General features: G+C 49.7%; 1 protein-coding gene across 1 annotated transcript in view; it reads left to right on the plus strand.

Annotated features, from left to right (window-relative positions):
- LOC146808624 (NACHT, LRR and PYD domains-containing protein 12-like) overlaps nt 1-24,044 on the plus strand; it is a 730,950-nt gene that overhangs the window by 554,202 nt on the left and 152,704 nt on the right. Inside the window, exon 9 of the mRNA XM_085623648.1 lies at nt 13,633-13,803. Coding sequence (XP_085479774.1) covers nt 13,633-13,803 — 171 coding nt within the window. The remainder of the gene's footprint in view (nt 1-13,632; nt 13,804-24,044) is intronic.

The raw sequence follows: 24,044 nt of genomic DNA on the forward strand, positions 1-24,044 counted from the left end.
ATGCTGCTGCCACGACACAAGTCTGACCTCCTGCAGCTGGGAGTGATCCCAGCCAGGGAGGCCTGGACAATAGGTTTCCTGCTTGGGGAGGTGCTAGCACCTCCCCAGACAGCCTTTAGTGTATTGGGGCAGGGTGGGCTGAAAGGAATGAGACATGCCTGGGGCACACAAGGTGTTCCTTGCATAGTCCAGTTCAAACCGGCGCTGGGGCACTCCAGCCCCAGCTCTGGCGCGAAACTGGACAAAGGGAAGTGGGTGTAACCACCCCCTCCCAGGTCCCACCCATAAGGCGTGACCTAGCAGGTATCCCAGCCCCCCAGATTAGTATAAGAGTGGGAGTTGGGCCTCAAGACTTTAGATTATCCTGAACCTGCAAAACTGAACAGAAACTCTGGACCTTCGACATTCGACGAAAGAAGAAGACTGAAGAATCTCCCTTGTAGCCAAGGAGTGGCTACCCTGTGCAAACAGGCACCATCAAGTGACTACCCTTTGCTTTGTGAAACGTTCGACGAGGAACCGACTGCAGAGCCCGACCAGAGCCTTGATTTCCAGACTTCTCCGACCCTCATCCACATCTGCAGCAGAGCTGAGATCCGTGGAGGCGACGAGCGACGTGGGACCGGCTACCTGGGAAAAGTGGCTAGTAACTTACAGCGCAGCTTCTGAGGTACCCTCGAAGTTGTGCACCGGGGATTGAGAAGCCCCAACCCCAAGCACCATCTGCACCGAAGACCAGCCCCCCACACTCCACGAGTCCTGCGTGGGGCCCTTCAGCATTTTCCTGCTTGCCGCGTCTGTCCGGTTGCTTGCCCGCTGGCTAGTGGCCTTTGTGACGACGCTCCCTAAAATCTTCTGCGCTGGTTTGGCTCCTCCAGACTGGCTCCCGCTTCTCTGCAAAGAAGAAGCACCCCAGACCTTCCTGGTCTGCACCAGAAGCAAGTCCCTTGTTCTTCGTGGGTTCCGCTTGCCAAGGCTTGGTGAGTCCTAGTCCAACTTCGACGCCGCCGACAGCAAGAGCCTTCGTGGGACAGCTCGCCTCCTGGTCCTGGTCGTCCTCGACGCTTCCTGGTCCTCCTGGCTCCAGCGACAAGCTTCACCTTCCCCTGCAACTCTTCACGACATCGCCTGGTTCCTTCCTGGTTCCACGTGGTCACTGGCTAGTGACCTTGACTCTGTCCCCTCTGCTTGCAGGTTTCTTCTCTTCTTGATCCCAGGCTTGGGATCCACCGGACACTCTCCCCTGACTGCCTGTCAGCATCTTTCTTCAGGCATCCATAGGAGTCGACGACGAAAACGACGCATCTTCACCCCTATGCACCCGCAGCCTGTGGGCTAGGTAACTTGGGTACTCCGGTGCTCATCAGGATAGTGACTATCCTAGTGTCTAGTTTTCAAGTCTCAACTTCCTAGCTACTCCGGAAGTGTCCTAAATCTATCTATTTCTAAACTGTAACATTGCTATTGACTTTTACGCATTACGCGTGAGTGTTTCCACTCTGCACACGAATCCCGTGGGCCTCCCACTCCCTAACTAACGCTAGTGTAGTGTTGCCCCAGCGATTCCCTAGGCCTAGGCCTATTCTATTTCCGTGACAGTGGTTCTTATACCACTTATTTAGTATATGGTTTGCGTGGCCCCTAGGGCCTAACTGTATTACTTACCTGTGTGACTTACTGTATGCATTAATAAGACTGTGTTGTACTTACCTCTAAACTCATAAAGAGTGCTGAGGGTTTGCTTAGAATAAATACACTTTATTTTATATATATATCTGTTGTGGTGTCCTTTCATTTGGTATTCAAGGGATTATATATGGTATCACAGCTGGCTTCACATGCCATTCAGAGTTTAGCCTAAGACTGCTCTTGTCCATGCTACCACTAGGATAGCTGGTCTATAAGGTTGACTTTACAACCAATCACCATAAGGGTATTTGGACTGATATAAGGTGTACACTATAACTAGTGACATCATACATCAGGCCAACTTCTCACAGTAACCACCCCCCTCCTGGCTCCACCCATAGGTAGAACCTAGTCACGGGCCAGCCCCTTTTCTTAGAATAAAGGTAGGAGCGAGTCCCCTTCCCAAATTGGATAATCAGATAATCGGATAACTCCGAATCACGAACTACTTTCCACGAAAGGAACTCTTGACTATTTCTGAAGACTCTCCCTTGTGGCTAAGGAGTAGCCACCCTGCACCAGCAGGCACCACCTAAGCGCTTGCGGTTTGCTGTACGTCTCTCCTACGGATCAAGACTGTCCAGCTCGACGAGACCCGAGTTCCCTGCCATCTCTGACCTTTTACCTACCTCATCAGCCCAGCTGAGAGTCGTAGGTGTGACGAGACCTGCGGGACCGGCTATCTTCAGAACCTGCACGACGCTTATCTAGCACGCCCACCGAGGGACCCTCGAGTGAGTGCACCTAGGGTTTGAGAAGCCCTAACCCTGAGCAGCTCCAGCATCGAAGTCTGTCTCCCCAGCATCCACGAGATCTGCGTGGGGGCCCTTCCGCTCCTTGCTGTTCACCGCGTTGTCCGACCACTTGCCGACCGGCTTGTGGCCCTCTTCACGACGCTCCAAGATTGTTTTCATCACCGGTCTGGTTGCTCCAGACTGGCTCTTGCTCCCCTTCAACAGAGGAGTACCACTGACCCTCCTGGTCCACTCCCGACGCCATCTTGACTCCCCCGCTTGGGTTGCCACTGCCAAGATCCGCTGCCCCATTCCTGGGCCCAGCATCATCGACAGCAGACACCTGCGTGGGACAGCTCGCCCTCCATCCTGGTCGCCGCCGCGCCTCCTGGTCCGAGGAACAGCCGAGTCCGACGTCATCCACTCACCTGGTCGAGGTGACTTCAGCCGGTACCCTCCTGGTACCCACACGATCGCTGGCTAGCGGTTGAGAACTGAGTCCCCTCTGCTTTCAGGTTTTCTTCATCACCGATCTAGGCTTGGATCTCTCTGAACATCGTCACTGGTCGCCTGCCAGCAACTTCTTCTTTCAGGCTCCTGAGACTACAACGAGGACTCCCGACATCTTGCCGAACTTCACGCAGCCGCAGCCTCCGGGCTAGGTAACTCGAGCATTTCGGTGCTCCATCGCAGGTTCGCTCTACAAGTGTCCAGTTCCTTTTTCGTTTAGTCCCACTGATCGGATCACTCCGGAATCAGTACCTCCAGACTCTAACCATTCGTATTTCACTGTTAGTGTAGATGGTTTCTCGTGCCCCTCGGGCATTTGTGTAAATTGTGCAACTGAAGTATTTTCCTACGAGTTTTGTAGTGTGCTTAGCTCCCTGACTTATAAAGAGCCAGGGTAGTCTTGTTATAAATAAATATCCTTTATTTTCATAACAACTTGTGTGGTGTCCTTTCACTCGACGTTCAAGGGGTATATGTGATGGTAAACAGCTGGCTTAACACGCCCTCTAGAGTTTAGCCTAAGACTGCTCGTATCCACGCTACTAGGATAGCTGGTCTATAAGGTTGACTTACAACCAATCATCAATAAGGGTCGTTTGGAATGATACACAGTGATCACTAGAATAGTGAGCACTACATATCAGGCCAACTTCTCACATTGGTGAGCAGCGGTTGGGATTTGAGCTTGCTGTTGTTTACCACACACGTATCCTAAGAATATCGAAGTGAAAGATCACATAAGTACCCAGGTACATATAACTTAACTTAGAATACTCCGAGTTCTACTGAAACGGCTGTTGTAGTGTAACAGGGCTTAGCACACCCTGACTACAACTCCTAGCAAGGGATCAGTAGGTAAACCCATAGCGTAGGTAGGTGCAACACTTACACCTCACTAGAAAAGCATGTCGGTCCACGGAGAGTCTGCGGAGACTCCCTTAGTGGTCAGTGACCCTCCACAGGTCGTGTCACGATATGCAACTCTTAGCTTCAAGGAGATGAGACAACTGTGTGCCTCCAGGAAGCTAAACCAGGGTTCTAACCCGACCATCGCAATACTGATAGGTCTCTTAGAGGCGTACGATGCTAGGAGGTCCTCTAACACAGGTCCCCCCAGTGCAGATGGGAACATGCCTCCCTTAGAGGGAACCCTCGGTGACCCAGACCTCGACCTCCACACAGAGGAGGAGGACGAGGACGAGTTATCAGAAGACGAGGCAGACAAAGGTCCAGTGGTAGTCAGCAGGCTTACAAGGACCAACTTAAGCAGGCATGAGAATGGAACTGGGGGAGCCCCGGGCCCACGCTCAAGCAGGCCTAACCTTGGGAACGGACGAGCTAGGTCTCTCTCCAGAGGCTCCGGCAGATCGGTTCATACACATGTCTCTCAGGCATCTTCTCAGAGAGGAATGACGTCCCGTCAGAGAAGGGAGCATGAAGCGAAGATGCGGGAAGTCAATCTGAGGATCGAGCGGGAAGAACTTGCCCTCGCCAAAGAAAGACTTGCCCTGGCCCAAGAGCAGAAATTAAGTGGGTTAGATCCCACTGGTGGCAGCATTCTCAATAGAGAGAAAGACAGGGGTATAGACACTAGACACCTGAGTAAAATAGTGCCCCCCTTTAAACAAGGGGACGACATCCACAAGTGGATAACTGCTTTCGAGAGGGCCTGCACTGTCCAGTGCGTCCCCCCAAGTCAGTGGGCAGCTATACTGTGGCTTTCCTTTGAAGGTAAAGGAAGGGACAAGCTCCTCACTACAAGAGCTGAGGATGCAAACAACTACCAAGTCCTGAAGAACACACTGATTGATGGGTTCGGCTTAACCACGGAACAGTACCGGGTGCTGTTCCGGGACACCCAGAAAATTCAGTCTCAGGATTGGGCTGACTTTGTCGATTGTGCCACTAAGGCTTTGGAAGGCTGGTTGCTGGGTAGCAAGGTTACTGATTACACAGGATTATACAATCTTATCATGCGAGAACAGATTTTAAACAACTGTCAGAACCAATTGTTGCATCAGCACCTTGTCGACTCGGATCTGACCTCTCCCCAAGAATTGGGAAAGAAGGCAGACAGATGGGTCAGAACAAGGGTCAAGCAGAACCAGAATCAGAACCAGGGTGGTCAGAAGAAAGCAGACCAGAAGGGTAGTAACAAGAACGAACAAAATGACCAGAAGTCTTCGACAGGTCCCCAAAAAACCAAAGAGGGTGGGGGTCAGGCTTCACAGAAGAAGAAGACTCAAGAAGGCCAGTCAAAGAGGTGGTGCCAATACTGTAAAAGTAAGACTCACTGGTTTAGTGAGTGCACCAAGAAAGGAGGGCAAACTCCTGCCACTGCAGCCCCTAAGGCACCTGCACCCCCTAGTACAGTCAGCAGTGGTAGTGCGCCTCCCAAGGCATTAGTTGGGTTAACCTTGGGAACCGAGGGGAGTGACGACTTAGTCGGCACGCTCACTCAGGCCGTCCTTGTCTGTACAGGGGATATGGATATGTCCCCTGATGCCAGTCCCAATACTTTGGGCAAATACAGACAGACACCTTTGATAAATGGAAAAGTGGCTCAGGCCTACAGGGACACGTGTGCCAGTGTCACCATGGTGACGCCTAACTTCGTGGACCCTGGACAGATCATGCTAGGTACCAGTTACCTAGTGACCAATGCCAGCAACGTCACTACCACTCACAGTATGGCAGTTGTTGATTTCTCCTGGGGAGGGGTAAGTGGCCCGAAAAAGGTTGTGGTTAGTTCAGACCTCCCCGTAGAATGTCTGTTGGGCAATGATTTGGAAACGTCACAATGGTCAGAAGTGGAGCAGAGGACTCACATGGAGATGTGACCAGGTCACAGGCCAAAAGATGCCCCACTGAACAGGTGCTGGATCCTGGAAGAACGGACCAGACACCTTCCAAGAAAAGGAGCAGTAAGGGGAAGGCTCCGCCTTCCCCCTTGCCCCAGGTCGTGGATCAAGTCTCAGAGGAGGCTGACCTTAAAGAACTGAGGGAAACTGAGCCGCAAGAGCTTGAACCTGGTCAGGTTGAGTTTCTGGGCTCAGGGGGACCCTCCAGGGAAGACCTGGGGAAGGCACAGTTAGACTGCCCCTCACTTGAACCCCTCAGACAGCAGGCTGCTGCTGAGGCTGCAGGGAACGCCACAGGTACCCACAAAGTGTACTGGGACGATGGACTCCTGTACTCCGAGGCAAGAGACCCCAAACCTGGTGCGACCAGGAGGCTGGTCATCCCCTTGTCTCTGAGAGGTTTCCTTCTCACCTTGGCCCACGAGATTCCCCTTGCAGGTCACTTAGGCCAGAATAAGACTTGGGACAGAATTGTTCCACACTTTCACTGGCCCCACATGTCCGAAGATACGAAGGAGTTTTGCCGCTCCTGTGTCACTTGCCAAGCCAGTGGTAAGTCAGGTGGCACGACAAAGGCCCCCTCATACCACTACCGGTGGTGGGGGTACCCTTTGAACGAGTGGGGATCGACATTGTCGGACCAATGGAACCCCAGACAGCATCAGGGCACAAGTTTATACTGGTGGTGGTGGACCACGCCACCAGGTATCCTGAAGCTATTCCCCTTAGGACCACTACAGCACCTGTGGTGGCACGGGCCCTACTTGGAGTGTTCTCCAGAGTGGGCTTCCCTAAGGAGGTCGTCTCAGACAGAGGTGCAAACTTCATGTCGGGATATCTGACTGCTATGTGGAAGGAATGTGGTGTCAACTACAAGTTCACCACACCCTATCACCCACAATGCAATGGGCTTGTTGAGAGATTCAACAGGACCCTAAAAGGGATGATTCACGGACTACCTGAAAAGCTTCGGCGGAGATGGGATGTCCTGATACCCTGCCTCTTGTTCGCCTACAGGGAGGTCCCGCAGAAGGGGGTTGGCTACAGCCCTTTTGAGCTTCTGTTCGGACATCCTGTAAGGGGACCCCTTTGTTTGGTAAAGGAAGGATGGGAGAGACCTCTCAGAAAGCCAGCATCAAACATTGTGGACTATGTGCTCGGTCTCCGCTCGCGGATGGCGGAGTACATGGAAAAGGCATCTAAAAACCTGGAGGCGAGCCAAGAATTACAGAAAGCTTGGCACGACCAAAAGGCTGTCCTGACTGTGTACCAGCCTGGACAGAAGGTGTGGGTGCTGGAGCCAGTGGCCCCAGCAGCACTCAAAGACAAATGGTCTGGGCCCCACACGATCATTGAGCAAAAGGGAGAGGTCACCTACCTGGTAGACCTGGGAACTCCCCGGAGCCCCCACAGGGTGCTCCATGTAAACAGGCTCAAGGCATATGTCGACAGGGAGGGCATGGGCTTGCTCATGGCCACAGATGAGAGACAGGAGGAGGAGAGTGACCCTCTCCCGGACCTGCTCTCTCAGAACCCTGACGATGGACCAGTAGATGGTGTTGTCTTTTGTGGCAGCCTCTCTGGACATCAACAAAAGGATTGTAAACAGGTTCTTCAATCCTTTCGACATATGTTCTCTCTGACGCCCAGTCAGACCAAGTGGTGTACCTATGAGGTCGACACTGGGGACAGTCTGCCCGTAAAGAGTAAAATCTATCGGCAACCTGATCACGTCAGAGACTGCATCAAGACAGAGGTGCAGAAAATGTTGGAGCTGAGAGTCATTGAACCCTCCGACAGCCCCTGGGCTAGTCCCGTAGTTCTCGTGCCGAAACCTCACACCCAGGGCGGTAAGAAAGAGATGAGGTTTTGCGTGGACTACAGATGTCTCAATGCAGTCACTAAGACTGACGCCCACCCAATACCAAGAGCAGACGAACTTATCGACCGGTTGGCTTCGGCCAGCTACTTAAGTACGTTTGACCTGACAGCTGGGTATTGGCAAATCAGGTTAGCTGAGGAGGCCAAGCCCAAAGCAGCATTTTCTACCCCGGGTGGGCATTATCAGTTCGTGGTAATGCCCTTTGGTTTGAAAAATGCACCTGCCACCTTCCAAAGGCTGGTGAATCGAGTTCTCACTGGGTTGGACGACTTCTGTGTGGCGTATCTGGACGATATCGCTGTCTTTAGCTCCACCTGGGAGGATCACCTGGTCCACCTGAGGAAAGTGTTAGAGGCCCTGCAAAAGGCAGGCCTCACTATCAAGGCCACTAAGTGCCAGATAGGGCAGACACAGGTTGTATACCTGGGCCACCTTGTAGGTGGAGGCCAGGTTCAACCATTGGAGAGCAAAATACAGGCCATCCAGGACTGGGCTCCTCCAACCACCCAGACTCAGGTTCGACCTTTCTTGGGCCTGACTGGTTATTACCGGAAATTTGTCAGAAATTATGGATCCATTGTGACCCCGCTAAACGACCTGACAAGTAAAAAGATGCCAAAAAAAGTTCAGTGGACAGCAAGCTGTCAGAAGGCATTCGATGACCTAAAGCAGGCCATGTGCACAGCACCTATCCTAAAGAGTCCAGACTACTCCAAACCATTCATTGTCCAAAACAGACGCTTCGGAGCTGGGTGTGGGAGCTGTTCTATCGCAACTGAATTTTGATGGTCATGACCAGCCCATAGCTTTTATTAGCAGGAAGCTGACCCCCAGAGAGAAGAATTGGTCAGCTATTGAGAGGGAGGCCTTTGCTGTGGTTTGGGCCCTGAAGAAGTTGAGGCCATACTTGTTTGGCACTCACTTCAAGATTCAGACCGACCATAAGCCCCTCTTGTGGCTAAATCAAATGAAGGGTGAAAACCCCAAACTACTTAGGTGGTCCATTTCCCTACAGGGGATGGACTTCACAGTGGAGCATAGACCTGGCACTGATCATGGCAATGCAGATGGGCTCTCCAGGTATTTCCACTTAGAGCAAGAAGACTCACCTGGTCAAGGTTAGCTTATTGTCCCAAAGTTTGGGGGGGGGTCATGTAGGAGAGTAGGGTCTGCAATCCTATGATCACCCAGATTTTTTGCTTTTGCTTCATTGGTTTACGACTTTCCCCGGCTGTGGGCCTGCCAATCAGACCCACAGCCTAGCTGTTCTCTCTCGAAATTAACGCACATGTACATTAGGTGCATCCACTAATTGGAACTGGGCCGCCTTGTCAGTCCCTGTCTCAGCATACCACAGGTATCCAGGGCATCGGTGTACCCAGGGCCTACCAGGGGCTGCAGCATGTATTATGCCACCCCTGGATGGCCGCCCAAATCTGACACAACTGGCTGCACGACAGCTGGGGCAGCGTGGTGTAATCACCCGTTGCTATAGGTGTAGTATTCCTACACCTAACCCTAAAATGGACACATGAATTCCTATCAGTCACTCCTATGGCAGGCCTTATCATCCTGAAGGCAGAGTGCAGGGAACCATGTGGGACGGTGTTCTGGCGCGAGCTGAGCCCGTCGACGGCTTGCGGAACCAAGTCCTAATAGCCGTTCCATGGTGACGCGGGCCAACTACTTTTAATGCATTATAATCCTTGCGGTTATTTGCTAACTTTGGCATCGCATCACCTACACATGTCGAGTAAGGTGTCATACGAATGGGAGTACGAACCCCTCGCCAGTCCTGGCGACGGGGTTAGCATTCCCCCCTTTTAGAGGGACACGACATGGAAGTAACCTTGAACCCCGGTTAAAGTTGACTCAAGCCTCAGCATCACAAAATGGATGCTGCCACCAGACACAAGTCTGACCTCCTGCTGCTGGGAGACCTTCCAGCGAGGGGAGCTTGGACAAAGGGTTTCCTGTCGAGGGTGGTGTTAGCACCATCCCAGACAGGGTTTGTGTATCCCAGGTAGGCAGGGCTGAAAGGAAGGTGACTGCAAGTGGCACCCCGGTGCTCACTGTGCATAGCCCGGCTCAAACCAGTTTCGGGGGCACACCAGCCCCTGAGCTGGGGCGAAGCCGGACAAAGGATAGGGGTGTAACCACCCCCCTCCTGGCTCCACCCATAGGTAGAACCTAGTCACGGGCCAGCCCCTTTTCCTAGAATAAAGGTAGGAGCGAGTCCCCTTCCCAAATTGGATAATCAGATAATCGGATAACTCCGAATCACGAACTACTTTCCACGAAAGGAACTCTTGACTATTTCTGAAGACTCTGCCTTGTGGCTAAGGAGTAGCCACCCTGCACCAGCAGGCACCACCTAAGCGCTTGCGGTTTGCTGTACGTCTCTCCTACGGATCAAGACTGTCCAGCTCGACGAGACCCGAGTTCCCTGCCATCTCTGACCTTTTACCTACCTCATCAGCCCAGCTGAGAGTCGTAGGTGTGACGAGACCTGCGGGACCGGCTATCTTCAGAACCTGCACGACGCTTATCTAGCACGCCCACCGAGGGACCCTCGAGTGAGTGCACCTAGGGTTTGAGAAGCCCTAACCCTGAGCAGCTCCAGCATCGAAGTCTGTCTCCCCAGCATCCACGAGATCTGCGTGGGGGCCCTTCCGCTCCTTGCTGTTCACCGCGTTGTCCGACCACTTGCCGACCGGCTTGTGGCCCTCTTCACGACGCTCCAAGATTGTTTTCATCACCGGTCTGGTTGCTCCAGACTGGCTCTTGCTCCCCTTCAACAGAGGAGTACCACGGACCCTCCTGGTCCACTCCCGACGCCATCTTGACTCCCCCGCTTGGGTTGCCACTGCCAAGATCCGCTGCCCCATTCCTGGGCCCAGCATCATCGACAGCAGACACCTGCGTGGGACAGCTCGCCCTCCATCCTGGTCGCCGCCGCGCCTCCTGGTCCGAGGAACAGCCGAGTCCGACGTCATCCACTCACCTGGTTGAGGTGACTTCAGCCGGTACCCTCCTGGTACCCACACGATCGCTGGCTAGCGGTTGAGAACTGAGTCCCCTCTGCTTTCAGGTTTTCTTCATCACCGATCCAGGCTTGGATCTCTCTGAACATCGTCACTGGTCGCCTGCCAGCAACTTCTTCTTTCAGGCTCCTGAGACTACAACGAGGACTCCCGACATCTTGCCGAACTTCACGCAGCCGCAGCCTCCGGGCTAGGTAACTCGAGCATTTCGGTGCTCCATCGCAGGTTCGCTCTACAAGTGTCCAGTTCCTTTTTCGTTTAGTCCCACTGATCGGATCACTCCGGAATCAGTACCTCCAGACTCTAACCATTCGTATTTCACTGTTAGTGTAGATGGTTTCTCGTGCCCCTCGGGCATTTGTGTAAATTGTGCAACTGAAGTATTTTCCTAAGAGTTTTGTAGTGTGCTTAGCTCCCTGACTCATAAAGAGCCAGGGTAGTCTTGTTATAAATAAATATCCTTTGTTTTCATAACAACTTGTGTGGTGTCCTTTCACTCGACGTTCAAGGGGTATATGTGATGGTAAACAGCTGGCTTAACACGCCCTCTAGAGTTTAGCCTAAGACTGCTCGTATCCACGCTACTAGGATAGCTGGTCTATAAGGTTGACTTACAACCAATCATCAATAAGGGTCGTTTGGAATGATACACAGTGATCACTAGAATAGTGAGCACTACATATCAGGCCAACTTCTCACAACGGCGACCTTCGCCTCGACGGCGACCTTCGCCTCGGCGGCGACCTGTGCCTCGACGGCGACCTGTGCCTCGACGGCGACCTGTGCCTCGACGTTGATCTCCTCGACCTCGAGCGTCTCGACGTCGATCTCCTCTTCGGCGGCGACGTCGACTATCTCCTCTTCATCGACGGCGAACGGCGATCTCCCCTCGACGGCGAGCGCCGACGCCGGGTCCGATCTCGACACCGACTGCTGGACGGCGCCGAAGACGGCGTCGTCGCCGACGATGCCGATGTAGTCGACGGCGGCCTATTCAGGTCCCTCGACGTTGATCGTCGACGCCGCTTCTCCCCAGAGCCCTGGGGAGATGGCGAACAGACGGTGGTCATCCTCCTCGACGTCGCCGTCGACGCCCTCGACGTCGACGGGGAGTGGGAGCGCTTACTGGTCTTCCTGCCCCTGGGGAGCCCCCCAGAGGCCTCAGTATGGGCCAAATCAGCCCCTCCAGACTTCAGTCTTCTCTCCTCCAGAACTTGAAGCCTGATTTTCATTCTGTCCCTCAGGGTCCTGGCTGAGAACGAGTGGCAGATGGTACAGTCTTCAGGCACGTGGGACTGGGGAAGGCAACCTATACACACCTCGTGTGGATCAGTTTTAGCCTTCTTTCTACCACATTCCGGGCACTTGTCGAACAAGCCAGGCATGTTGACAGTACCAGCTACTAAGCACTTGAAAAAGTGACAAAAATTGACAAAATCTCCAAAAAACCCTTGAAAAGGGGAGAGCTCAATGCTCCAGGGTCCTGCTAGCAGGAGCCGGAAAAAAGAACGGAAAGTAAATAGGACCTGCTGGGCATTCTGGGATACTGGGGAAAGTTCTGGAAACCTGGAAAGTTTTCTTAAAGGCACAGTATCCTGTTTTAAGCCACATAATGGCAGCCTATGGGGCTTGTCTGTCCACTCCTTCCTCTCTATCATTCCAGAGGCTTTTGCTGGTAGAGGCAGGGTTTTTTCCTATGGGAAGAAAAACTAGACAGGCAGTGCTGTTTGTGGATGTTGGTGGAATTCTAGTTGAAGTACTGGACAGTGTAGCCTGTGGGTATAGGCTGCATTATCTGTCTTTAAATTAAATTATCTCTTAAAGGTGTATGCAGGTCTGCATGATTTGTCACCTTTTAGAGATTCTTTTTTATTGCTCCGGGGTCCACGCACATGGGCGGGACTATTCACTAGATTATGACTATACACAGAGATCCCCTACTACAGAAAGAGGGATTACTCACCCCATCCGGGCAAATTCACACTTGTGCCGCCTATCCCATATCTTATGTCAGCACCCCAAAATATGAACCCCTGGAAAGTACCCAATATGTGCTGTTGGCCGATCTCTCAATATACTATTTTATTTTGTGAATAAACAGTTCTGTATGATTATGCAAGGTATTAAAGTGTGAGGCTAACGGATATTGGGCATTGTTATTTCTAATTGCCCTTATGTGCTCTTGTATCCGTTCCTTAAGAGGTCTAATAGTACTTTCCACGTATATTTTCCCACATATACAAATGATACAGTACATTACAAATTTAGTGTTACAGTTAATGAAGTCATTGACTGTATGGATTTTTTCTGAATTATAATTAAAGGTTGTTGTTTTATTCAACGCAAAGGGACAGACGTTACAAGTCCCACATTTGAAAAATCCTTTAGGTTTAACCGGTAACCATGTCCTTTGAGGAATTGTAGGAATGAAACTGGGGCACAATGATTGTCTAAGCGTGTTGCCCCTAGCAAATGTGATGTTGGGTTTGGGTCCTACTGCCTCCAATATTTTGTTGTCATCTGTTAATAGATGCCAGTGTTTTTTGAGAACTTTAAATAGTCCACAGGGACCTCTGACGAAAACATCTCTGTGTGCATCACACCCCGTGTAAATATACAACTGGCTGCAACAGCTGCTAAAGTTGTGAGTTGACCATTCACACCACAGTAGGGTCTCCAGCATGAAACATGTAGTAATTTATTTTTTAATATGTACATTTAGCTCCGTCTCTGCCAGTCTGAGAACTCCCCCCATGAGACTCCTATAACCAGGGCGTGGTCGGATGTGTGAGGTGGGGATGTCACTAGAGGGGAGTAAGTCAAGGACGGGAAGGAAATGAAGATAAACTGAAGTTGTGACGCCCCTGTCTGTGCTCTGCTTTACTCCTCTCCATATCTCTTCTGTCCTGCAGGTTGTGGGACTGCTCCCTCACAGGTTCATGCTGCGGAGACCTCGCCTCTGTCCTTAAAACAAAGACATCTCTCACAGAGCTCAACCTGAGCCACAATAAGCTGGGAGACACTGGAGTGAAGAAGTTGTGTGAAGGCCTAAAACATCCAAACTGCAAACTACAGGAACTGAGGTACAGAGCTGTGCAGTTCTTATCATGTCATTGATTTCTAAAATATACATTGTGGGTGGAGCTCACACATATATTTTATAATGTTGTGGGAAAGGCACATCACAAGCCTCCACTTGGTAGAGCAACCCTCGCTCGCATCTTCGACGGAGACATTAAAGGTGAGCACGAGAGGGTCTATCTCAAATGTAGCGCCTTGAAACGCTGAACAGATGTTAGTGAACAAGGGCAGGAAACATGAACTAAATATATGACGACATCACCCACTATCGGGGCTAACACTTTAGGATAGAATTTGTTGTTTCTCAAAACTGCTCAGATCTTTGTTTCCAATCTCAACCTTTTGTCTCTGGAGATAAGTTCGCCCTTTGCTGCATGAATCACAAACCTAGAAATGGGGTTGTGAGAAAGTGGCTCTGTATATACTGTTCCCTAATAGGTACAGGGTGTACAGAGTCCACAGTCCCCCAAGGGTTGATAGAGGTTAAAGTTAGGTATAACCTTACTCTCAAAAGTGGTAGCTTGGTCGAGCAGTAAGGCAGTACCAGAGGACAGTGTAAAGCATTTGTTATATACACTCAGTCAGCAAATGGTCTCACACACTCAATAACTGAACTCTAGGCCAATAGTTTATATAAAAAAATATATGCTTGTTTTATTTTTAGAACCACAAATGGAATAAAAATATACTTTCTCAGAATGAGAGGTTGAATATAAATACTTTTGCAATAAGCAATTGATTTTTGTAAACAGTCACAGTTGGTTGTAATGAACAATTCTATTTCCTAAATACAACAATGCATTGAGCTCAATGGTAAATTCAGGTTATTTGTAATAGATTACTTTTAAGATTACTTTTGTAATTCCAGGACTGGATCCTAGATTCAGTCCTGGGTCAGTATTCAGAATCAAGTGGTGAAAGTCGACTTAATTACTGTAATGATTTTTAAACAATATTTAGCTATTTCAAAAGTTGACACTTAGAAAATATTTCAAAGAAAACATTCACTGGTTCTCTATGGCAAAAAATTCAAATTGCAGGTAGAGTACTTTATCGTTACTTTTGTAATCCAGTACTGGGTACCTGGACTCAGTACTGGGGTCTTTATCAAAAACAGGTAAGTAATTACGTTTGCAGAAATTGTACGATTTTAGAAGAATATTTAAAGATTGTAGAAATCGACACTTGGAAGAAATTTCACAGAAAAGCAGTCAATGGTTTCCTATGGGAGAAAATTGGGTTACTGGTAAGTACAGATGTGAGTATTCTTCCGAGCCAGTGCTGGGCACCAAGATCCAGCACTGTGAGCTCACCCGAGAATAGGTGAGTTTTTGCGTTTTTGTCGCTCGGCTGATTTTTAGTGAATATTTTAAGATTTGAAAAGTCCACACTTAGACGAAATTTCAAGAAAAAGCCAGTCAATGTTACCCTATGTAGAAAATAGAGTTAGCGGTTTTCAGGTAAGTTCTCGACTGGCAAAGTTGAGGTTCTGGGCATAGACTCAGGGGTCCCCCAAGGTCAGATAGGTACAGTTAGTTCACCCTCAGCGGCTCTAGGGCAGCCGGGTGCTGAAGTACTGGGTTTTTCAGAACCAACCCAGCGGTGCCAGGGGACACACCCGAAGACTTCGAGTTCTTCCTGTTTCAGACTACAGAAACACAGAGTCTTCTAGGTGAAGTCAAAGATCGAATTTTATTGGCTGCAGACCAATCACAGGTATCCGAGAAGTACAACACGGTGTATGTTCTCAGGAGACTGCTCCCGAACCAAAAACCAGTCTTTACTTATATACACAAAATTACGCTCTGGGCAACACCGCCCCTATTTACAAGTGGTCATTCACATATTTTCGCTTCAAAGAAACAGAAAAGTAATGATGATAACCCCACATTTCAGCTCGTTCAGATCACAAGTATTTACCTAGCGAGGCTCAGAACACTCATCAGATATCAGCAGCCCCCACATAGTTTCGGCACCTCCTCCTCGTAAAGTAGGCCATAAAGTAGGAAACAGAGTCAGGTGTGAAGGAGATTAGTCCGGGTTCGTGTGGGAAGAACGACTTTATGATGTGTCAAGCCCTGATGCTAATCCCATTTGGCCGCAATAAAAGGGACCGGCCGGACATGAATGACCTCGGGCATTGGAGTCAGTTTGCACAGGTCACGAAGAAGTCACCAGAAGGTGTACGTGTCCTTTAGGCCTAAGCATGGCCTTCGTGCACAGCCTATGCGAGGGCAACCACAAAATGGATACCGCTTTAAAATGGAACCCGAGGGTACGATATATATTCATCGTATACACGGTGAATTCTTCGGTAAAACATGACGAAAACACTCATGCATACCGCGTTACTCATTTGCGGTTCGCTGATACCAAAATCGGTATGGTGGGGCCCTGCCACCGACATGGTTCCGAAATTTACAGTACCACAGACCCTCCTTTTGCCCTTACATAGGCAATAACTATACTAATCTGAGTCCAGGTCTATGTTCATGAAGTCATGGAGATGTTGCTGTAGCATCATCCTATTACTTAGCTCGTCCCTTGATACAGGTCTCCTTACACATGATGTAACACAGAGGCTGCTCATTACAGGAGTACACTGTATACATAAACAGAGCAGGAAAAGAATGGCTAAGATCATCCCAGTGACTACTAGAATCTTCCATCCCCAAGCTGATATCAGTCCCCAGAACCACCCCATCATCGACCAGTCTCCTTTATCCACCTGAATGGATTCGGAAATCTTATGCAGTTTGGAGATGGCTTGATAGACTGTCGGAGCGTTATCTGGTATGAAAATATAACAGCTTGATTGGATGACTGTTCTGCTTGGGTTTTCGGATCAAATAGAACCCGCTCATCAGAGCCTCACTAACCCAGCCAGAACGTTATCCCCTCCCCGTACTTAGGACCTATTTCCAATAGGTAACCACATATATATACCACCTAAGGACAGGGAATTCCTACTATACATACCAAGACCTCTTATAATCGGCGGCCTCGCGATCCCATACGAATCCAGACCTCTCTACCCAGACGGCAGTCTCAGCACAAATGGCGGCCTCGCGATCCCATACGAATCCAGACCTCTCTACCCAGACGGCAGTCTCAGCACAAATGGCGGCCTCGCGATCCCGTACGAATCCAGACCTCTCTACCCAGACGGCAGTCTTAGCACAAGTTGCGGCCTCGCGATCCCATACGAATCCAGACCTCTCTGCCCATACGACAGTCTCAGAAATGGCGGCCTCGCGATCCCATACGAATCCAGATCTCTCTACCCAGACGGCAGTCTTAGCACAAGTGGCGGCCTCGCGATCCCATACGAATCCAGACCTCTCTGCCCATACGACAGTCTCAGAAATGGCGGCCTCGCGATCCCATACGAATCCAGACCTCTCTACCCAGACGGCAGTCTCAGCACAAATGGCCGCCTCGCGATCCCATACGAATCCAGACCTCTCTACCCAGACGGCAGTCTCAGCACAAATGGCGGCCTCGCGATCCCATACGAATCCAGACCTCTCTATCCAGTCGGCAGTCTTAGCACAAGTGGCGGCCTCGCGATCCCATACGAATCCAGACCTCTCTGCCCATACGACAGTCTCAGAAATGGCGGCCTCGCGATCCCATACGAATCCAGACCTCTCTGCCCATACGACAGTCTCAGAAGTGGCGGCCTCGCGATCCCATACGAATCCAGACCTCTCTGCCCATACGACAGTCTCAGAAATAGCGGCCTCGCGATCCCATACGAATCCAGACCTCTCTGCCCATACGACAGTCTCAGAAATGGCGGCCTCGCGATCCCATACGAATCCAGACCTCTCTGCCCATACGACAGTCTCAGAAATGGCGGCCTCGCGATCCCATACGAATCCAGACCTCTCTACCCAGACGGCAGTCTCAGCACAAGTTCATCCTATGATCACCATAACATACAACAAGGGAATCAGTCTCACTATTCATCAGATCACACCAGGACTGCCAGTTCAAGCATAGCCTGTTCTCCGGTTCGAGGGGCTCCTCTCTCCCTTATTCAGTTACCACTTACCTGATCAGGGTTAACATCTGTTCATGTAGCCGCAGCTGACTAGAAAAATAGGCTACCCTCTCATACAAGAACACGCAGCATCTGTTGGTTCACTACAAACTGGGTACTTTATTACTCATTACATACGCAATCACATAACATTACAATATAACACATAACCTGCAAAGAAAAGTGAAAGATTAAGTTGTACACTCTAATAAGAAAGGGGTCGACATCACCTTAGTAGTGTGTAGCCTGCACTCAATGGTCATCTAGGTTCCCTTCTCGTCTGTGCCTCGGCTCGCCTGGAAGTCACACCTCCGCAGTCACGGATCTGTTCCCTTCACCCTTCTCCGAGTCACTGGGACCTCTTCCTTATCGGCTACTCTCTCCTCTCTGGCTATTCTGCTAGGAGAGTATCTGTCTCTCAGTTTTTCTCCGCCTTCAAGATGGCGTCTGTCTTCCCTGGAATAAGTAGTAGCTTTACTGCTAACGGCTACATGCCGCCTACGGACTGAACATGTAACTGCCTCAGACTTTCACTAATATAGAGGTGCGTTTCCTCATGGAAAATTCCGGCCCGTAACCTGCCGCCCACCAAATTCTTGTACCTCCCCGTACCAAGGACACTTTCCCAGCCGGCCGGCCTGATGTAGTGTCTTCGGCATGAAGAAAAATACAATCCTTCGATAAGGGCCGGCCTGAACCGGTTCTCTCCAAGCGAATAACACCTCATAACTAAAACATTACATTTGACCTAGAAGCATCCCAAGCTGCCGGAGCAGAAAGAAAGATGGAGTCTCTCCCGTTTGAGGCCTACCAGGCCTGAATTCAGCACGGCTCCATGAAATACCCTCACTACAGGACAGGTTATCCCTCATACTAACGAATCTATCCCCTAGGCTATGTGTGCAAGCCCTGATCTATGGGGAAGAGCACAGGAGCATGTCGAAGTGCCTAGTAAATAGGCTCCATTCACTACTCTAACCTTTAGACTTGAATGGTAAGAGACTGAAGTCACATTCGATCACTTCTCCTCACAAGAAGGCCGGGAAAATCGAGCAGAACAATGACCTTACATACCCCACCACGGTCTGCAAGTATTACATCTAGTACCATACGGTTCTGCAACGTCATAAGGCGGTCCGCTTGGAGCTCAGCTGTCAAATTACCAAGGGCACCAGCCGTTACATTAACAGTGGTTTCCACTACACGAGTCAGTTGTCTCAGGTTCCTACTATTGACCATCGGTCCCCAAAACGGCAGGAAACCCAAGAAGAAGTCTCCTGCTTCCTGACCGGCAGTATCCTCCTTACTGACGACGCCTCTCACAACTCTGGTCTTGAGATAATCAGAGGCGGCAGTAAATGTCGGCGGTAGCAAATTCGCAACATAACACGCGCCCGAGAAATCAGGGGGCAACCATGTATATGCTCGATCACTACAAACAAAGTATGTACCCTTGGCAGCCAAAAACACAGGGGAAAACTGTGATGGAAAAGTGTACGTTTCAGTACAGTCACTCTTCCCTAGTTGAGCTCTTGGATTCTGACCATTGCCTTGTAAACAGAACCGACCTATGTGGGGTACGACCCAAATTGGGGATGAACTCTTACGCTGTTTCTCGCCCAGACTAATTCTATACCCCGTCGCGTTCCAACCTACATAAGCTTGCAACTCATCCTTGGGAATAGATGAATATGCATCGATGTCTCTGCTCATATCAGCAACTCTTTTCATCAAGGCTTTATTGTTCGTGCTAGGTCTAGTGCAACGCGGTGGTCACTGGGAGTAGGTTTCGAGCGCAAAAAGAAACATAGTCTGGAATGCCCATGATGACCCATTATAGCTAAACGGCAGCACTAGATATGGGATACCCTTGTTAATGGTATGCGGCATCAAACCACACACCCAGCAATTTGTTGTATTCATAACTAGTTGGTGCTGGTGCAGAAGTTGAATAAACGAATTGTTTACGAGCTCAGAACGTCTAGCTTGTTCGTGTTCAGGGAGAGGGTGGAAAGAGTGTGAGGAAACAGTAGGAGGAGGTATGGGCTGTACAGCGGGTGCAAATGATACTTGGAAAGACAATAATACATAACCTACAGAAAACATCACCATACTAAATAGTACAAACAGACATAATATTACAAAACGTTTGCCATTCATTACTTTACATATTCTGTTCTTAAAATTCATTTCCTTATCAGGTCTCTCCAGCTCAAAAAACTCCATCCTCTAATCGTGCTGTTCGCGGCGGATGAGTGTCTTCCGCTAAGGAGTACACCTGTCAGTCCAGGGAACGCCCTAGACCAACCAGAACCTTTGACCTAACGTCTCCGGCTTGTACCCCAAAGTCATGACACCGCGACCCTATAGCTGAACCCAGATGGTGGTTCAAAAAAAAACCCCAAAAAAACAAGCAAGTTTCTCAGATGAGAGAGCTGCACTTCCCAAAATTTATAAAAAATAGCAAGGGAAAGAAAAAGAATTTTATTTGTCCATTGTTCTCGGCCTCAGATTGTAGCGTCTTCTTGTAGGTACTGTTTGGTCTTGAAACAAGAGTTCAGGCTCTGCGGTGTCCAATCGATTTGATGGCGGCACAGCTTCTTGCAGAATGTCGTCGTTCTCTTGTTCTGAAACTGCTCCTTTTACACGTGCATCGCTAAATGGCACGAAACGGGGCACAGTTTCAGTCTCAGAATCAGCGATACCCTCCTGGATCCACCGGTCATACGGCAGAGGCAAAGGAACTCTTTTACAATGCACGCCGTGAATCCAGTTCTTTTTCCCTTTTACTCGAACCGCTGATCTTGTCGAGATAAGGACGAGATGAGGGCCGGTCCAGTGGGGCTCATCATTTTTCGTTCTTTTGAAATTTCTGATCAGCACCCACGATCGAGGATTGATAGGATGTCCTGGAGCTTCAGAGGCCTGAGGCAGAGTATCGTGGACCTGTTGGTGTAAGACACGCAATTTAGCCGTCAATTCATACAGGTAATCAAGCAGTACTGGATGTTCGATCTCACTGAATTTTGTCGGCCTTGGCACTCCCCATACATTGGCCGGATGGCCAAACACGATTTCATACGGACTAAGTCCCACTCGTGAATGCACAGTCATTCTAGTTGATAGGAGTGCTAAGGGTAACGCGTCAGGCAATTTGAGACCAGAACTCGCTTGGATCTTGGCCAATTTGAGCTTCAATGTGCCATTGTAGCATTCCACTAGTCCAGCTGATTGGGGGGGATTTGCAGCGTGGAATTTCTGCTTAATGCCTAGTCCCTCGCATACATTCTTCATCACTCGCCCCACAAATTCACTCCCATTATCACTTCAGACCATTCTCGGCATTCCAAACCTAGGGAAGAATTCTTTGACAAGGGCTTTAGCGGTGGATAATGCAGTATTGTCTTTTAGGGGATAAGCTTCTATCCACCTTGAAAAAGCGCAAACAACGACAAGTACATATTTCAAATTGTTGCACCTTTCCATGTGGATGAAATCTAGCTGCAAAACTTCGAACGGATACGTTGGAGGCGCAAAATGACCAGCTGGAGTTGGGGTTCCCCTACCAGGATTGTATTTCAAACATACCATGCAATTTTTGACCACATTCTCCGCACACTTGGGAATTCCAGCATTCTGCCATACTGGAGCTAACAACTTACAAATCCCTTTCACACTGATATATGCCATTCCATGTGCCATTGTAACCACTGAAAGCACGTATGCATCAGGTAACAACCATCGCCGGTGTTCTGACAAATCAATCCAACAACCATTTTCGTCCAATCTACCCCTACTTTCTCTCCACATTCTCAATTCTTTTTCTGTGGCTTCAGCTTGAAGGGACTTCACACTCTCTATCGTGTCTTCACACATTCCAACATCACCAACCCATCTTGCAGGGCCTGCAACATACATTCGATTCGTCACATCTTTTGCTGTTTCTTTCGCGATTTCGTCAGCAAATGCATTACCACGACCAACATCATCAATAACCTTCTTGTGTGCACTACATTTCCCAATCGCGACTTGTAACGGTAGGTTCAGTGATTCAAGGAGATCATTCACCAACTGACCATTCTGAATCTTAGTTCCATGCAAAGTCAGGAACCCACGTTCTTTCCACAAGCGCCCAAAACTGTGGGCCACGCCAAAAGCATACTGGCTGTCAGTATATATGTTCACTTTCATTCCTTTCGACAACACGCATGCTCTGGTAAGTGCAATTAATTCTGCTGCTTGAGCCGAATTATGTGGTACACGTGCAGTTTCAACAATCGTGTGCAAAGTCGTGACAGCATATGCAGCAGTCGTATCACCATTCGGAAGCTTGAAGCACGAGCAATCCACCCATAAGGTACCATCACACTCAACCAGGGGAGTATCTTTAAGATCCACTCTCCCTTTTGTTTCTTCTTCTGTTCTAAACAGACAATCATGCTGTTCAATCTCATCTGTGTCTGCTGAAATCGGCAATAATGTAGCTGGATTCAACGTATTGCACCTCTTTATGTGCACATGACTCGCTAGCAGCGTCAACTCGTAACCTGACAATCGAGCACTAGTTAAGTGCTGTGTCTTGGTCCTATTAAACAATGTGTCCACTGCATGTGGAACCATTACAATCAACGTGTTATTCATTACTAACCCAGCAGACTGTCGAATAGACACAGCTGCTGCTGCCGTGGCTCTTAAGCAACTTGGCAATGCCTTAGCTACTGGATCCAAAGTCGACGAAAAATATGCGCATGGACGCTGTCTGTCACCAAAAGACTGTGTCAGCACTGACAACGCACAACCTTCTTTCTCGTGAACATACAATGTAAAAGCAAAAACAGGGTAGGTCGCACACTGCTCGTCATACTAGCAAATAGCCCCATAGAACTCTGGATACTGTAGTGGCAGCGGAGAATACGCCTATGCCACGAGTGTAAAAAATAATGCCATCCCTGGACACGTGTTTCGAGGTAATTGCCTCTCGTCAGCAGGGAGCAGGTAGGTGTGAGGGGTGCCAAGTAGACTGCCAAAATATTAAAGGTAAAATACCTCTCACGGCGCGCAGGTGCGGTACCAAGGCTCGTCAGCCCAAAGCGCTCAAGGGAGCTTAAATACAAAAACAGGGTAGGTCGCACACTGCTCGTCATACTAGCAAATAGCCCCATAGAACTCTGGATACTGTAGTGGCAGCGGAGAATACGCCTATGCCACGAGTGTAAAAAATAATGCCATCCCTGGACACGTGTTTCGAGGTAATTGCCTCTCGTCAGCAGGGAGCAGGTAGGTGTGAGGGGTGCCAAGTAGACTGCCAAAATATTAAAGGTAAAATACCTCTCACGGCGCGCAGGTGCGGTACCAAGGCTCGTCAGCCCAAAGCGCTCAAGGGAGCTTAAATACAAAAACAGGGTAGGTCGCACACTGCTCGTCATACTAGCAAATAGCCCCATAGAACTCTGGATACTGTAGTGGCAGCGGAGAATACGCCTATGCCACGAGTGTAAAAAATAATGCCATCCCTGGACACGTGTTTCGAGGTAATTGCCTCTCGTCAGCAGGGAGCAGGTAGGTGTGAGGGGTGCCAAGTAGACTGCCAAAATATTAAAGGTAAAATACCTCTCACGGCGCGCAGGTGCGGTACCAAGGCTCGTCAGCCCAAAGCGCTCAAGGGAGCTTAAATACAAAAACAGGGTAGGTCGCACACTGCTCGTCATACTAGCAAATAGCCCCATAGAACTCTGGATACTGTAGTGGCAGCGGAGAATACGCCTATGCCACGAGTGTAAAAAATAATGCCATCCCTGGACACGTGTTTCGAGGTAATTGCCTCTCGTCAGCAGGGAGCAGGTAGGTGTGAGGGGTGCCAAGTAGACTGCCAAAATATTAAAGGTAAAATACCTCTCACGGCGCGCAGGTGCGGTACCAAGGCTCGTCAGCCCAAAGCGCTCAAGGGAGCTTAAATACAAAAACAGGGTAGGTCGCACACTGCTCGTCATACTAGCAAATAGCCCCATAGAACTCTGGATACTGTAGTGGCAGCGGAGAATACGCCTATGCCACGAGTGTAAAAAATAATGCCATCCCTGGACACGTGTTTCGAGGTAATTGCCTCTCGTCAGCAGGGAGCAGGTAGGTGTGAGGGGTGCCAAGTAGACTGCCAAAATATTAAAGGTAAAATACCTCTCACGGCGCGCAGGTGCGGTA

This window comes from Triturus cristatus, chromosome 8 (genome assembly GCF_964204655.1).
Source record: "Triturus cristatus chromosome 8, aTriCri1.1, whole genome shotgun sequence".
Lineage (NCBI taxonomy): Eukaryota > Metazoa > Chordata > Amphibia > Caudata > Salamandridae > Triturus > Triturus cristatus.